The sequence below is a fragment of the Vanessa cardui genome, chromosome 22 (genome assembly GCF_905220365.1).
Source record: "Vanessa cardui chromosome 22, ilVanCard2.1, whole genome shotgun sequence".
Classification (NCBI taxonomy): Eukaryota; Metazoa; Arthropoda; class Insecta; order Lepidoptera; family Nymphalidae; genus Vanessa; species Vanessa cardui.
This window is the reverse complement of record NC_061144.1, coordinates 407868-426592: the sequence shown is the minus strand read 5'-3', so window position 1 is coordinate 426592 and position 18725 is coordinate 407868. Positions and strand designations below refer to the sequence as shown.

Sequence of the window (18725 nt, the reverse complement as noted above, 5' to 3'; positions counted from 1 at the left end):
GTTACAGTGACATAACGTTAAATAACAATTACTATTGATTTATCTTGTATTCGTTTTATTCTTCGTAATTGATTTTGATTGAGGAGTTTTGAATTCTTTTGTTTGATAATTATCGTGTTCGTCATTTTATAAATTCATATTTTATCGCTAATTTTGTTTATATTTACGTAAATAGTTGACAGCTTGCCTATGCATTAAATTGAAGTAAGATTAATTGGGCTCCCTGATCACGGAGACATTGGTACTTAAAATATATACACAATAATCAGGTATTGTACTTACAACTGTGGGAACTAGGATGGTATGTCTCTTAAGGTGACGACATTGGCTCATTCATTCCTCAATGGAGAACCGAGCAATATAAGGTGTGAGGATTGCGGTGTACCATCAGGAAGATTCATATGGACTGTATATAAAAAGTTCTGAAGACCTGGACTGTTGACAATCTATAAGCAAGCATAGTTCTTCTAATTGAATAGATATGTCTCTTATTTGGGAAATTACATAGGATATTGGAGGTTAGGGTAAAATAATATAGAGAGCTTGTTTCAAATTCAATTTATTTCCCCGAATGAATCAATGTTTTAAGAGACTGTTTAACAAAATATTTAAATTGTCAATATTATGAAATATATATTAGTGGCCAGTAGCAGACAACTCCTTTGCAGTAAAAAACATACAATACGTCTTAATAGAGATTAAGTTTTGCCGATAAAAATCATTTGAAAATCTAACACAGGATAAGATTTAAGTCTTTTTGTTATGATACTTTGTAAAAATTACTTTACCAAAAGTATTAAAGTAACTAACTCCACACACATAACAGTGCGCAGTATATGATATCTGTCTTTTCTATTTATTTTTGTACAAGAATGTCAATTTCCCTCGAGACTAGGTACTGGTGAGAACTCACTCTAGATCTCGATCGTGAAATGTCGTAAACCGATTGAAGGTGATTTTCTATTTTGATCCTTAAAACGTCCAGCTAGTATGGTCAGTTTTGCATATCATACTCAAGAAATTCAAGATCATTTTGTGACAAAATAACGGTTGCATTTGTTTTGGGGAGGAAACTTGCAATTTGTAAATTGGCGTGTTAACTTATAAAATTATTTAGAAATCACAGACAGACACTTCAATTTTGTTTATTATTATCTAGATACAATATATCAAGTTTAATATAAAATTATGAGTTAGGTATACAAGACTATCGCCGGAACAAGAGTATACATTTTTAAATCGTTTCTCAAATTATAATTTTTTCAAGTCTTCATTTCCTTCCTCTTGAAAGACGATGTCCTGCCAAGATAGAAGGTTGATATCCTGTCTTGAAAGCTGCCAGGTGTGCCGGGTGGTTCTGACTTTTCAGGAGTTTTTCCATTGCTTGAATATAATAAAGAAATATGATTAATTCGAAGTATTTTTAAATTTATCAAATGCATAAAAAATATTCGAAATTTAATTGGATTTATCGACGCGAAATTATATTCAAATAATTATGACCCTGATCCTCGATAGTGCCTCTATGAACTCTTTGTGTTGAAAGCCGAAGAAAATGCACTTGCACAGTATAGGCTATTTGACTGGTTTTTAAAATCCATTTTATATTATTTAGTAGAAGTTAAGAAACCCAGTAAAAGTAGATTTTTTTATTTCTAGTACTATGTAATGTATGTATGTATGTAATATGTACCATATTTACCGATAAATATCATATTAAAATAGCGCGCAAAAACGCAACTTGGACAATATGGCGCTGCAATGGGGTCGGTGACGTCACTTTCTTGTATTTTAATCTGTGGTACATATAGTAGAAAAGCAAGGTTAACAAGAAAGTGACTTCTTCATAAGTCCGGCCAATCAGGAGCGTTTTGTGTCACGTGACAAACGTTTGAAAAAATGCATTTTTATTTATGGATTTTTAAATAAATTAAATATTATTTTCAACTTTCGTTAGTAAATTACCATTTTTAACCTCATAATATACGCTGATTACAATAATTTACAATTTATTTTTCGCATTGTCAAATAGCCTATTATATGTACTGCACAGATGGCTAGTCTCCTTTGAATATTTATTCCCAAAATAATTCAATTTATTCAGCCATCTTATAGATTATTCAATATTAAATAAACGGTGTGTGGTGGTCAAGTTACCTTTCTAAGTGGTAAGCGCTGCAGAACGGAGTGTCAGTCTGTTCGATGGCGTCTAACTTGGAATGGTCTATGACGTATTTCTGCTTGTGAATATCGTACCTGAAAATAGTCATAGCTGAAATATACTTTAACATATATATAACTTTGTCGTTAATATAGATTTACGACAAAGGTAAATTAAAGCTAATTTTTTTCCTGTTTATTATGATATACGGTTACCTAATTAAATCTGGCCGCAATTATGGGTTGCTGGGTATTAAATATAGTATGTATTAATAGTAAGTATTCCTGCTTGGTGGAAAAATATAGGGAGGGGGTCACAACTAAATAAAATGTACTTTAACAAATACATATTTTATATGTATTTAATAATATTACGTTAAATAACAAATATTTAAATAACCTTGATCAAATTAATATTATTATATAAAAGTTTACAAAATGAAATTATATCAAATTTATACTAAAATAATATTTTTTGTAAATCTTAAAAAAATATTATGCTTCATTAGAATATTCATAACGTAAGCTTCTTATTTATTTATTGTTAAAAGGAAAAGATCTGTCTATGAAATAAGTATACAATAATACTCACTTAACGACTGGGGGGAAGCGATACCCCCACACTACCTCTCTAGGCAGGTAGGAAGTCTGGCTCTGCGTGAAGGTACCCATCGACGCAGAGGCACCTCTTAGACTAACTGTGACCTCGTAGCTGAAGAATTTAAAATATATTTATCCTTTATTAATAGAACAGTAGAAATACAGACAGCATTATGTACATCAGGTTGTGTCCTGGTCACCGGGTTGAAATTAAATAAATAAAATAATAAATAAATATGAGACAACATCACATACATTACTCTGATCCCAACGTAAGTAGCTGAAGCACTTGTGTTATGGAAATCAGAAGTAACGACGGTACCACAAACACCCAGACCCAAGACAACATAGAAAACTAATGGTAATCTACATCGACTCGGCCGGGAATCGAACCCGGGACCTCAGAGTGGCGTACCCATGAAAACCGGTGTACACACCACTCGACCATGGAGGTCGTCAAAATTAAATAAATTTTTACTTAAATATAGTCATATTATTTGATGGTAACTTTGATTTTTTTAATTCGCCTACTTATCAATACACAAAAACACTTAGATAGGAAAAGTGTAGTAACAGTCGATGTGTTTAACTTATTCGACAAGTGGAGTGTAACATACGATAAGGAAGGCTATTCCAATAGCCGTGAAGAGTGTAGATCTATTCATTAAATTATAGACCGCTAGCTTTCATAAACAGACAAGTATTACCAGCCCGCATGTGTGTCAGGAAGGCGAGTTTATATACTAAGTCCATTTACTTTGTTTAATTTTTTTACTTACTTGTTTTGTAATTAATTTTTTTTAAATATGTGAGATAAAAAGTCGCTTTACCGAGACTTTTGACAATAAAGATATCTTGGGTTATCACCCCCTTTATTTTAATGTCAATTTTAATTGTAATTTAAAGTTGAAATTTGAATGATTGAAGTTTTTCCAATATTTTTAACCTAAAACTATGATACATAATCAATTTATTCCATCTTAATTCTTAAATTTTAAATCATAACTAATATAATCTAATTATATCGTTTAATTAATGACTAAAGTTATATTTGCATGATATGCATAGGTTGTATGTATGTACCAGGAAAACATAGTAAATAAAGTACTGCGAGTTCAAATGTATACAACTAGGCAACGATTTAATGTACCAGAGCTATAGATAACAAAAGGAGTTCACATTGAAGTGTACACATAACTCTCATAAATCCTAATACTATCCACACAACCATTGTGTGAGCTACAGATTAACGCAGAGCAGTCTTGATTCATCGATTTGATGTACCAGGATAACATGCGATAGTAGAATCTGTTGAATCAGTGGACAGATAGATACCGTACAGAGAAGACACGACGAAACTTATATTACGTACGACTTTGTGTATTAAAAACTTATAATCTCTTTGTTAACATAAGAATTAAGAACATTAAATGCTTAAATATATGTATATGTACAAATGTGAACTAAAACTAGTTACTGTATAAATCTTGACCGGGTGGAATGGTGGCAAGAATGCTAGCATTTCCCCGTTGTTTATATTATAAATTCAAAATAATATAATCATTTACACGATAATTATAGACTGTATTATTAGGGCACATAAGCGTTTCTTTCTTTGGACTGACATTTTAATTTTGGCAACACATATTAAATATTGATAATGATCATAATTTAGAAATGAGGTTTTATGTAAGAAATTTATAATATTAAAATGTATATGCAAGTACTAATTTATATAATATACAATATTATGTGTTCGAAAGGTTTTCTCATAGTTACGATTTCTAATCGAATTTGTAAATAAATGATTTCATAGAAAATAATTCTTTAAAAATATGTATTGAAAATTATTTGCGTTAGAAACATGCTTTTCTTGTGGCACATTGTGTCTAAACGACCACACGGGCCAAGAAAAAAAAACAACTCTGATATGACGTAATGGAAAAAATAATAATACTAGGCTACCAGAAGAGATCAGAAGTTAGATATAACTCTCTAGGTACCTATTCTGAGCGATGTCCTGCGGTGTGAGTTTGTAGAATGGACTCGACTCATCGATTTCGTGTACCAGGGTAACAGGCCACAGTAGGAATTGTCGCTGCTGTAGGCGCAAACTGTGTGCGTAATATCGGATAACTTCGCCTTCCTTTGTTCTGAAAAATAACAAAAGAGGTCTTAATATACAAATAATAATATCGTAAACATATCGAAATTACTTTTACTATAAAATAAAGAATATTAATTAAATAAGTTAAGTATGTCTCTATGTAGAGATATACTTTAATATAATATCTTATGAATTAATTTTAGTCTTAGATAGTAGAGCTTAAATAAATTAATTACCTAACGTTAAATTTTATAAAGGTCTTTAGTTATTTTATATTTGGTTATTATGTTTTGTTTTAACTAGTTATTCTATTTAGAATTAGTGGTGGTAGCTAGCCTATTCTAATAAAGTATATTTTCGTTTTCAATACATTGTAAATATTTATTTTTTTCTGTCTAAATATAGAACCTGCTAGACACCAAAAAATTTCCATCATTGTTGGAACGACGATATAATTACGTCGCCAAAACGTCACCACAATTAATCGAGACGTTCGATTAACGAGACCGTTAAAGCCAATTGGCAAGTGCCAAGGTTATGCCAATTACCCGTCTCACGTAATAGTTTGTTTGTTCTTGTTCGCTGTTATGTAATAGGTTCATACACACATATGTATATTACCAGTACTTATCACCACATTGGTAAGCGGACAAATGAACCAACTGGTGGTAAGTAGTCACCACTGCAGAGACATTGGCATCGTAAGCAATTTATACATCGAAAATCGGTCACCAACTTTGGGAACTAAGGCGTTATGTACATAGACTTAATCAGGCATCAAACCGAAACATAATAATAGTAAGGATTGGTGATGGGCGTTAGAATCTCTTATGAGTGAATGGCACCAACCCAGACAAAATCCAAAGTTAACTAATATAAAGAACAATATGACAAATAAAAATATTTATTTCGGAAATGTTAACGAAACAATCAGTAAGTATGTGTTTATTGTTTTCACACAGAATGATTGATTGATTCATGAGAAAAATACATAAATAATAATTTGTACTCCTCCTAAATTTAAATAATAATTGTATATAATTTGTACTCCTTCTCAATGATTTTGGCCACAACAGCCGCAACAGTGCAGGGGATATAAATTATATAAATGATAGAAAAGTGCGGGGTTATTCGTCAATGTTCGTACAGGACACATAAATATAATAATATTATTATTGTATGTAACTTGTTGTGTACATGTACATTGTAAAAGAGTCACTACTGAGTTTTTTGGCGATTCTTCTCGGTGGGATCAACACTTCGCACCGTTGGTAGTTTGGTATCAAAATTATCCTTGTAAAATTATGATTTATATGTGCTACGTGAATGAAAAATATTTTATAACATATTTTCGTTTTTGCACATGTATGCAATTTCTATTCCCTCAATTTCATACACTCATCCGAACACAGGACATCTGGCTTTGCAGATTTTTATTATACCTGGTAGCACGACGAGGTAATCAAGTGTTTATATAAGTACATATTTATATTAATTTAAGAAAACTCGCCGCCTTCATTTAAATCAAATTTTTAATAAAATAAAATATTTTTTCTACTGTCTTTATTCTAAGTGCATATTTATCAGTAATTAGTTTTTGTATATTCCTATTAGCTTACCTACGGGTGTGAATGAAATGTGCGGTGAATTCCGAGCTGATGATGTGATCGTAGTTGAGGTCCCAAGCACGGATCATGAGACACAGCCGGCCATCACGCATGCAAATCTAATGAAAAAAGAAATTATTTAATAAAACAAAGTTTACGACTTGCGTTACGAAAAAAATTAAAAATTATATTATTTTCACTCTACTATTAACGCCATCTAGTGACATAATAATGAAATGTGCGTTAATTTTAACAATTTTATTTTCATGCATTGTCCGTACACATATTAATTTATAATTAACAATATTCTAAATAGAATCGTAAATAATCGTAAAAATAGAACAAATATCCGGTCTAAGTATAGTAAAACGAATATTTTATTGCGTTTAATTTCTCAAACGATGACTTACTTATTATTGATATATATGAATTGTTTGATTATGTTATGGTTATGGATTTGAAGACTTACAACAGCCTTTTTGCTAAAACCAACGCCATCTCTTGATAGTTTTTCGGGTCTCGTTAGCTTAGCATACACGACGCACGTCAATACGCCAGACAGGCCGGTGCCGAGAATTAACTGGTGACAAAGTAGGTCAAAGAATATAGTCATATTCACACAAGATACACAAACAAATAAATAGAAACTATAATAATATGTAATCATTCATTCCTTTGACATATGCCTTTAAAATGCAATTTCACAAGTAGGCAAATTGCTATTTTATTTACACAGGCGCAATAAAATATAGAGGCGCAAAATTGTTGAGTATTTTTTGAAGCGGAACTATTAAATATACTCGTTTGATATAACATTTTTAATCACGTAAGTTATTCAAATATTCATTTCAATTACCGATATATTTATATGTTAGAACTCACATAACCATCAATCATTATATTAAACTGAATTATTACATCTGAATTTAACCAACTAAATTATTTTATAAATATTGTTATCGGTTATACTGAGATGAAGATAACTTTTCTATAATCACACAAAACAAATATTTTTATCAGACTAATATAAATAGTTATTATTATTCTTTGCATTATGTGATTTATGCAAAGTAATATAAATGAAATGATACAATCATGCAGAGCCGAGATAACAGAGTTGTTAAAATACATGAATCTTAATCCAAGACTAATAAAATTCCGCCACATGCGCACCCAAACTTGGAGCAACAACAACAACAACTTGTAAATGTACCACTGCTGGGCTAAGGCATGTTCTCCCTTTGAGGAAAAGGTTTGGACCTAAAAACTTGGAGCAGCGATATGGAATTTCTTCGAAAGCCTCTTTTCCGATGCCTTTTTCAAGCAGTCGAACATTGATGGTGTGTTTACAATACATTTTAATGTTTTTCTTTTCAATATTTCTCATACCTGCATGATGAATAAAAATATTGACTCGGGACATTCTTCATCGATAGCGCGATCTCCAAACCCAATAGTTGTCTGAAAATAAATAAAACAATATTACAAAAATATAAATATACTTTATCCCATAATTCTCGCCCTTATTTGTTTATCGATGACTGACATTCAGATGAATCTTTGCCCTTATTTAAAAATAAAAACAAAAAAGCTACTCATCAATCATTATCTATGTAATTTAATGTGAAGCTAATTGTATAAAATGTCAAGTGACTTCGCTAGAGTTTTAAGGTTTTGGTGTTAGGAAAAAAGTAGCCTGTCCTGTAACGTAATTGTGGCGCACGTTACATGTTGCATGCATCTTTAAAATATTTCGACAAAAAAATATAAAATTTCTATCATAAATTATCGGATGACATCTGTCATTTGACTTTGACAACAATTTCTAGGGTTATGTTAATGCATAATTTAAAAATACCGCTAAATTTGACATTTGAAATAAATACACTTTTTGTGCATTGTGCGTTCCTGAACTAATTGCGATTTATTATCTTTATATTATCTTTGAAATGGTCTTTGACATTTGTCTAAGAGCTCACTTTTCTTCCGCATTATGTCGAAATGTGACGCTAAATTGTTTTCAAAGTTTTTGTACCTTTTATTCTGTTTAAATCATTGTACATTGTTGAAAATTGTTGTTTTAAAGAAAGATGTGCTCTAATGTGAAGAATTGGAAGTAAATCCATGTCGGATTACAAAAAATTTCTTGGAGTTCATGTTTGCTTCATACCAAATTTCATCAAATTGACTACACCGATACCAAACCACTGAACCGATTCAGCGGTAGCAGTTGGTCGTGAAAGATAAACAAACAGACAGAGTTATTTTCACATTTATAATATTAATATAATAATATAGATAGTTCAAATCTATGCTCGAAAATCAATTGAAATTGAAGTTCAAAGTGTGATAATTATTGCGCCGCGTGTCTGGAAACGTGATCTGGTGATTGAGCAATTTATCAATAAAGTTTGATTAAGCCATGTCTCCATGGAGAATCATGAAACGAGCATTGCGTTATTCCTTAATGGATGATACACGCCTTTATAATGACAGGAAAGATTCCGCACGTGACAACTGTTATCACTCCATATATACAGCGAACAGACAGACAGATATGTATGGAAAAATAAACAAAATTGTAATCGCCTTAGTTTATAATGAAATGATTTACTCGTTAGACTTGTTTATCGAAAGATATGGATTCAAATTCTAGTTTCACATTTGCGTGTTTAATATTCAGAGAGGAATAAAATCGCGTTGACGTTGATTCTATACTAATACTAGTCGTCGCCCGCGGCATTTGTTCGAGTTTAAGGGTGTTGCTTGTCATGTGTTAAGCAAAAAGCTTCATCAAAAGTATAACACCTCGCCTCATTGCCTACACTGGTGACAGGAGGGCTGGTTCGTTTTTTGGCCAGAGGATCGGAATTGCGATTCAACGGGGAAATGCTTCTAGCATTCTTGTCATCATTAAACGCAGTCAAGATTTGTACAGTAACTAGTTTTATTTCATATCTGTATATATTTAAGCATTTAATGTTATTAATTCTTATGTTAATAAATGTTCTCAGCAAAAAGTAGTCTATGTCCTTTCTCTGAGTTCAAGTTTGCTTAATAACAAATTTCATCAAATTCGGTTCATTAGTTTTGTCTTGAAAAAGCTACAGACAAAGACGGAATTACTTTCAGATTTATAATCTATATTATTATATTAATGTTCAAACTTGGCAACTAACACCCTAACACGCTAGCGAAACCGCCGGGTACGACTAGTGTTTAATATTTCTTAAGGCTAATTTGTAAAAGGGTTATGATCAAAATCAAAATAAACTTTATTCAAGTAGGCACAAGCACTTTTGAATCGTCAATTAACAATTAAGTGAACCTACCACCGGTTCGGACAGTAGATTCCACCGAGAAGAACCGACAAGAAACTCAGTAGTTACACTTTTTCAACATTTAAAAAAATACATTCATTTATTTATTTATTTATTTATTTATTTTATTTGGTTCTTCAACAATTTGTACACTGTTTATAATAATAAAATATAACAAAAATAACATTCTGTTCTAAGTGTCACAATTACTTATAGAAGAACACAGCATGCACTAAAAGAAAACAATCAACATCTTAACCTAATTAAAAAATTATTTCAATCTTAATTAAAAGGAAGTAAAAAAACAAAAAAAAAAGCGATGTAATAAATATATATATGGGACAGGATGTATCAACTTAGACTTCATTTTTGTTGCCCAGTACGATATTTTTCATGGACGCAATGGACGTAACATTTAGATCGACACTGTGTTGATATTCATCATAAGCATCATACATTTGTGAAATTGGACTATGTAGTTTAAGGTTTGTGTAATGCTTTGGTTTATTAAACAAGTGCAAATTATTTGACCTAGGTAATCTGGTGGGAACATTAAAAGTAAGTTTTTGTAATAGGTCTGAATTAATAATCGACCCAGTAACGATTCTACTTAAAAATATTAATTGAAAAAGACTTCTACGTTTCGACAATGGAGCGAGTTTGAAATATTCAATACGTTCATCGTAAGATTTGAGTACTTTGCTAAGCTTGCAACTATAAGTTAAATATCTAATGATTTTTTTCTGGATGGACTCAAGTCTATCGATACGATTTTTGTATCTAGGAGACCAAACTACGCTGCAGTATTCTAGATTACTTCTAACCAATGCATTGTACATAACAATTTTTGTAGCTGGCTGCTTGAAGTTCTTAGATTCTCTTATTAAAAATCCTAGTATTTTCGATGCCTTCAGGACTAAGATTTCGATATGTTTATCAAATTTAAGTTTTTGATCGAAATTTATACCCAAGTCGCGAATAATGTCTACCTCTTTAAGTTCTTCCCCATTTATATAATATACCGTCGGTTTTTTATATTTGTTTTTTGTAAATTTAATATGTTTGCATTTTGCTACATTTAAAGCCATTTTGTTTTCTATGCACCACTCTGCTAGTCTATCTAAATCATTTTGAAACATAATAGAGTCGGAAGAATCCTTAATCCTAGCCGTAGCTTTTAAATCATCTGCGAAAAGATATATTTGTGAGTGTTTAAAACATTCACCAATATCGTTGATAAAAATTGTAAACAATTGTGGTCCTAGATGAGAACCCTGTGGGATGCCAGACAAGACCTGAAAGGAATTGGAAGTATAACCATTTACAACTACTCTAGCATTGCGATTTTTCAGATAAGAATCAAACCAACTAAGCAAAGGATTCGATATCCCGTAAGATTTTAGTTTGTCTAATAGAATAGCATGATTTACGGTATCGAAGGCCTTACTGAAGTCGGTCCCGCGTCTACCTGGATTCGTCAATCTACAGCATCAATTAGGTCTTCGACGTATGAAGTTAAGTTAGTTGCAGTAGATCGCCCCCTGTAAAAACCGTGCTGGGCCTCAATTATTAACTGCGATACATGCCAAGTAAAAAATGGACATATGAGCTTTTCAAAAACTTTTGCCAAAACTGACAGAATAGCAATTGGTCTATAGTTAGTTATAAGAGATTTGTCACCGTCCTTGTAAATCGGAACGATATTGGTTTCCTTCCACAGATTAGGAAATTTTCCAGTTTCTAAAGACATATTGAATATTAAAGTTAAGGGAATTGATAGTTTCTGCGCATTACTCTGGAAAAATATAGGAGGAATATTGTCCGGTCCAGCACCCTTTTTTATATCAAGCTGTTTGAGTGCGTCGCTAACCTGCTTTTGAGAAATTGTGATAAAATGTAGTGTATTACAAGTTTTGCAGTCTCTTGAAATATATTTGGTTTGGTCATTATTATTCACATAAACGCTAGAAAAATGTAAAGCAAAAAAGCTACATATCTCTTCCCAGCAATCGGAGGTTCGGACACCATTAGACATAACGGCGGGAATTTTATTATTCCCGCCCCTTTTAATTTTTAAATAACTCCAGAAATAATTGGGGTTAGAGATTAGTTTACGTTCCAAGAATGACATATATGAGTTGAAACAACTCAGAGCCATCTTATCACAACGTTTTTTAAGCAAATCAAAAGCAAGTTCATCCAGCGGGTTCCGATACTTTTTGAATCTTAATCTTATTTTATTTTTTTCATTTAGTGCCTTAATTAATGCTTTCGAGAACCAATGAGGATATTTTACATTTCTGATTCTAGAATCATGAATTCATGTTAGTTAATACAATTATTTAAATGAATATATCCTGCCTGGGAGTCAACAGATATTAATTCCACGCCTTTTTAACACCTTTTAACACCACACCATAATACGCCTTTTTTACCAATGTATTTTTTAGTCCCATTTGTACCTACCTATAATACAAAAAATACACAGCGTGGTGGAATAAGCGAACGTTTCCCAACTGTGGGACATTCTTGCGTTATTGTATTTATTAAAATTTCAAAATAGAATCAATGAGAATACAATAATTTCATTATTTCAAGTAAAATATACGTTTTAACCAATCGCCGAAATAATGGTCGAGTTCAATTGGAAATTACCAAATTAATTAATTGGAAGCGGTTGACCAAATTTGACTAATTGGAAACGATTATTCGGTTCCCTTTGATCTGTACCGTAAATGACTAATGAGCATATGCTATATTAGGTACTAATTTTATCTTTATATATTTTCTATGTATATACATAGAATTCCTATTTCTTGTATATACAAGGAAGTGCATTTCTATAATATCGTATCTATTTGATCTACGTATAAATGCTGCGTGCAGTAAGGCTATGTATCCCTGTTTGACTTTTTCCTGACTTATAATTCGATAGGATGGTAAAACCACCGAGACCGAAAAAAATTCAAAAGGCTTTACATTCTATCCGACACACCTGAGTAAATATACTTCCATTCCTGGTCTGCTTCTGAGAACTTTTCGACGAAAAAAATATGCCTATTTTCTGGCTCGAACTAGAGTTTAAGTCCAAACAGTATATACATTTTTTTGTGCATTTGTATATACTTACGCTTCTTTTTAAAGGTTCATGACTTTACCTAAATCAATTAAAAATTGCACTGAAAGGCGAATACTTCCCTGAAATTATCAAATAGATATAAGCAACAAAATCGCGACAGTATTTACAGAGACTTTTAGCAAATTATTTACAAAAAGTAATAAGTAAACTTAGATTTTAAAGAGAAATAACCCATAATACCTAATTACATAAAAAATAAAAGAGTAAATAAAAATTAAACCTTAAGCAACATTAGATAAAAATGAGCGAGCTAATTTTAGACGTAAATGACTTATCATCGCGCAAACACTAACAAAATCCAAGATCAACGTCTTGATAACGTACGTCTTGGTACTCGCGGAAGAGGCTTGTATAAGCACCATTATTTATAGAAAAAAATCAAAAAGTACCATTTACCAAGCATCACTCAAGTTACCAAGAGTATTGTACTGATCGGTAAATGGTTAGGTGTGTGCATGTTCACAGATGCATAATTTATTCCCTTACACTCTTAATTCAATGATAAGGTAACGACAACCATAGTTAATTGACGCGTTAACATCACCTTTACGTGTTATCCGAGGCAAGAGAGCGTTAACACTGCTGACTGTCATGATATTTAGTGGGCTATTTGTCAGTCCACCTACATACATGTCATGAAAAATTCTAAGTATTAATGATCCAAGAATCTGATCGGAATAAACTTCATACTTTCACGTACCTGAGCTTCAACTGAAGCAAGAAAGATGGTCACAAAGTCCTTTCCGCCGGTGACGCAAGCTCTTTGAGGGGGTTCCGGCTCGAAGTCGTAGTGGGCCAAAGCAGTGATGTACCAGAAAACAGCAAAAACTAACCAGATGGTGAAGTGGACCACCACCGTGCCAATTACAATCCAGCGCCAGCGAAGATTTATCTGAGGACATCAAAACAATTCTCTGGTAACCAGGTATCATTAATATTCGTATTTTTATCCCATACATTTATCGACCATATATATACTGTGTCTAGGCAGGGAAACAATAGAATCCAAATAAGTCCGTGGAAAGTCTTTGACACAGTATCTAAAAGTTATTATAATAATTATAAACAGACATACTTTAAAATAAAAAAAAAATAGCTTTGAACTTAACAAATTAATTTTGCTTTGTTCTGGTAAAACTTTCTAATACCCCTAGATGGGACTATTAGAGCTAGACATTTTGTAGGTGTTTAGTTAAATAACGTTGTCTTCTTCTTTCAAATACCACTTCAATGATGAAAAAAGAGATGAATTGGCGTTCCAACGTCTATTAAGTAATGTTTTCAAGTAAGACCATTTAATACTTTATTTATAATTTTCAGACCATAGACGTGTTTTGGCTATAGTTTATCTTTTTTATAATGCGGCTATTACGGTTATTTTTGTGTTTTGCTTCCAGGTAACATCAAGAATTTTACGATTAGTGATTTATTATTGTTCTTCTAAATTAACTCTACATCTTCTTACACTCTCAATGCTCCGTCGGCTATAGGAATTAATATGTAATATCCCTTGTGTCTGTAGTAACAGTGGCTCACTTACTTTTCCAACAGGAACACAACAAAAGTAAGGGTTACTGATACGTAAGGTGGTAGAATATATGACGAGCAAGTGGCTACCTCGTCGGGATTACACAAGCCCTTTAACCAACTTACCAACGTATGAAATGTGTCATTTAACAGACGAATCTTTTCAAAGGGTACATTCGATATCAGAGCCACGTTCTCCACGCCACTTTTGGAGACGAGTCGCTTCGGTAAATCGCAGTGTGCTTTGTAACGAAGAGGTGGTTCCGTTCTGAAAATGAAGTATAATAGAGCGTATATTATAGCGTATATTGAATTAATAATCTCTATAATTGTTACAGTTAATTTTTTTTTTTTGGAACCTTCCAATCCCGGATTCTAAAAGCCACATGTGAAAGTACTATTTGTATTAGATTAACTATTTGTTAATAAAGATATGCTGTATTTAAAAACCATTCAGACCCTTGGGACCGGAATATTGTTTGACGAGTCAATAGGAAAGATTAAGTAGGAAAAATCCATAGGTATCCATAGAATCTCATCTTCAGAACTTGCCGTGTATTGGTCTGTCGCTATTAACTTACCCAGGTTATTTAGGAATATGTATAAACATCGCTCTGGATGAGCGACGACTTCTGATTAATGAAAGGAGAGTTTTGCTTAAAATCGAAACTTCTAAAGGATATTTCGTTCGTACTTACGAAATTCAGGAAGCAGTCTGTTAGTCTATTGTTAATAGTTTCTTATATTCATGGTGAATTTACCAAATCTATGATAAATTTAAAGACGTCTTGTTCACAAAACTTAACTTTAGGAAAGTGCTAAATACATTAAGCCTATTAAAAATAGAATGCTATGGTGTACCCACTAAATACGGGATTTCTTTGACCAATTCGATCACATTACAGCATCGCATGATATCGAGGTTTCATTTCTTAAACGTTACGGAGTCTAATAAACCCCTGTACCGGATATTGATAGTTTTCATACGAGGTGTTAGACGTCTCATTATGCAGGAATGAAAAAAAATATGTACAAATATAAACTCTTTTTGGAATATTATTATTCCATATTCAACTGCGCTTTGCAGAAATGATACTATAATGTTCACATATATGATTGTAAGATTGTTTTACAAGTTACATATAAATATATATTATATTTAAATATCCACTCGCCGTGCACACACACTTTCTTTTTTGTTATTTTCGTTATATAAGTGGGGTTGAAACTGCAGTAAAATCCAATCCAAAAAAGTTATTTTCATATGTAAAAACAATGCAAGGAGGTTCATCGACAATTCCTAGTGAATTGATTGATGATAATAGCAATAAATCTAATACCGGTGATGGTGTATGTAGTTTGTTTGCAAATAGGTTTTCAATATAAGGCCAATAATATTTATTATATCATTACAGATCTGTGTACACTACAGATACTATTTCAAATTTAGACTTTTTTTTTAGATTGAGGTGTCAAAAGCGTGTTTCTATTGTATACTTTAAGAACTTTCTACATTCCACATGCCTTACGTCAACGATACAAAGAAAAGTAAACTACACACATACAAATAATATAATAATTATGCGATATGCGCGTGTGTTACATTATTGTTTAATCACAGAACAAATATTAAATCGTTCGTGTAATATAACTACCGCATAGCGAGGCTTATTTACAATGTATGATGGCTCAGAAGCAAAATGCTACATGTGCTATATGCATTTTAATGCGAGATAATGCTGTCTTAGAATGTAGTTGCTCTCTTCCATAAATTCAAATAAACATGTTACATATAAAAAAAAATATATTTATACTACAATGGTTTGATGTGGTATATAATGAATTATGTTAGATGGTTTTAGCGAATCTACAGGACTTTTATGAAAAGAGTCAACTCATTTTATAATGGCCGAAACTGGCGTGAAATATTGGAATATGCGACATTATTTATAATCATCATAAATGTATAGGATACACTTATAAAAAGACGTATCACCGTAAGTTTGGTGTCGATATTTCACAAGTGAAAAACAAAGTGAATTCTTACAGAATCACCTCAATTCACTCGTTTTAGAATATACTATATGTATATACGTTTTGTGTGCCCAATGAATACTACTGTTTACTATTTGATATAACTAATTTACTGGACCCTGTATGTCCTCAACGATGTTATTATTTATAAAAAAAAAAAAACAGAAATTTAAATTTTTAAAATACTCTAAACAATTACAATAAAAACGAAACATCCCAATTCGTAATTCTTTTTTTCTAAATCAATCCTTATCAATATATTTCTTAAGATTTAATTTCTTAAAACGCTGATATTACAGTACGTTAACTTCCATAGCGGTATTTTTATTAGTATGACAAATATGTGTAGCATGTAAATATATAAATATGTTATGAACGAGATCACTGTGACTTTATCCATGTGTATATCGCGCGGAATATTTTTTATTTCTCCTTATTTAAGGAGATTATGAATAATGCATGAGTTTGTTGTTTTTAGTTCTGAATATTTTTTATTCTTATTAATGTGTAATTAAATTAATTACTTGACAAATTGTTATTGTGTAACTTTTACATTATTAGTTTATAGTAATAATTTGTTAAGTAAAATGACGTATTTCAGAGGAATTAAGGAAAGCTAATCTTATTGTTTATACTTAATTGTACACTTGAAATGTTCAGAATTTAGAAAAAAATATGACTAATTAGACATATCTTACAGATAATTCAAATGTCCGTGGATTTTGTGTAATAAATTGTACACTTTGACTCATTTTTATGTTATTCCGTTAGATATACATCGAAGTCATAATGTTTGTGTAGTAACATGCCGTCTTAAGGCAGGCAAGACCGTCTTTTTATTATGTAAATATTGAAACGTTTTCTCTCACTATTATGAAAATCAACAAACACTTAGTTCTGTTTTAATTATTGTATATGTTGTAAAATATATTATTATACTCGTACGCAATAATAACTAATCTCAGGGTTATAAAAATACTTTTAAGGCTTTAGATAAATTTAAAAAGAGGTAAACTGCAATTTTTCCACTGCTAAGGTCTCTTGTATTGGGGAGAAGAAGAGAAGGCTTAGAGCTTATTCCACCTTGTAAATGAAAAGACTGTAAATTTCTCTCTTTTTCATTGCCACTAAGCTGCTCCAATGTATTGGTGTATAAATATGTGGTATGATTTCGTTAAAATAAGACAAGTGCAGGTTTCCTCATGATAATATATCATGGGTGAATCGGCAGATACACTGGTGGTAACTATATCCAGCATGAAAGCTGTACAGATGTTTCACAAATTTTCACTCGACTCGTGTAGATTTATACACAATGTTTCTCAATTCTATTTACGAAATGCATACAAATGCAAAATATGAACAAGTTACACCAATAATAAGATTGTAAATGCCTAAATGTGATCAAATTTGATACTTACAAAATAGTATGGAATGTTGCAAAAACTAATTAGTTACAAGTATCAAATGAACACTATAAAGCGTGTTTATTTTTTTTATTTTTATGGTAGGTATGCTCACCTCTTAATCTTTTCAGATATTTTCATAGCGCTCTTCCGATGCGGAGCTTGTATGTGATTCGCTTCTGTAGCCTTTTCACCTTTATTTGTATTTAAACTTGTATTACTTTGAGTAATAATTATCTTGGGCAGTTGCTGAGATAAACATTTCAAACGTTCAGACTTACAGCTCGAGTTCAGGCTTTCATTCGATTTCAATTCATTTTCAATTTTCAATTCCACGTGTGTTTTAATGTTGCTTTCATTTGGTACACTATAAATTGATTTGGTATCATCAGATTTGTTTTTATTTACGTCTTGTATCGTTTCGTAGCCTGGATCGTCGTTTTCGCCAAATTCTTCTTCTCGATAGTCACCTTTAACTGTTTTTAGATAATCGAGACATTCGTCGTAAAGTTGATTAATTTTTTCGTATTCCGTACACTGTGTCTTGAGGTTTTCTTCCATTTCAACACTATTTAATATAACTTTTCTATCAATAAACTAATCAGTTTTAGCACTTTTATTATTTAAGTTATATAATAAATATTTGGATTTAATTATTATTATTATTATATAAATTCACTGAAATTTAACTGACATTAGCGAAGAACGTAATTTCTATGATGTGTAGTGATAGTGTTATCACTGTTATCAGTGCTAATTGCGTGAGTGAAGAGTGAGTACTAGGCGGCGCGCGCCGGAGCGACCTTGCGCGGATGCTGTGGATTA

General features: G+C 31.7%; 1 protein-coding gene across 1 annotated transcript; it reads right to left on the bottom strand.

The window, feature by feature from the left end:
- Positions 1–1129: 1129 nt before the first annotated feature.
- On the bottom strand, positions 1130–18715 carry LOC124539437 (inward rectifier potassium channel 2-like). The gene is made up of 10 exons (XM_047116834.1): positions 18016–18715; positions 14587–14728; positions 13634–13825; positions 7864–7935; positions 6944–7054; positions 6487–6593; positions 4764–4913; positions 2753–2872; positions 2158–2256; positions 1130–1383 (listed from the first exon to the last, which is right to left on the bottom strand). Exons 1-10 carry the CDS (start codon positions 18459–18461, stop codon positions 1263–1265), a joined length of 1560 nt encoding a protein of 519 aa, XP_046972790.1. The 5' UTR covers positions 18462–18715; the 3' UTR covers positions 1130–1262.
- Positions 18716–18725: the final 10 nt, after the last annotated feature.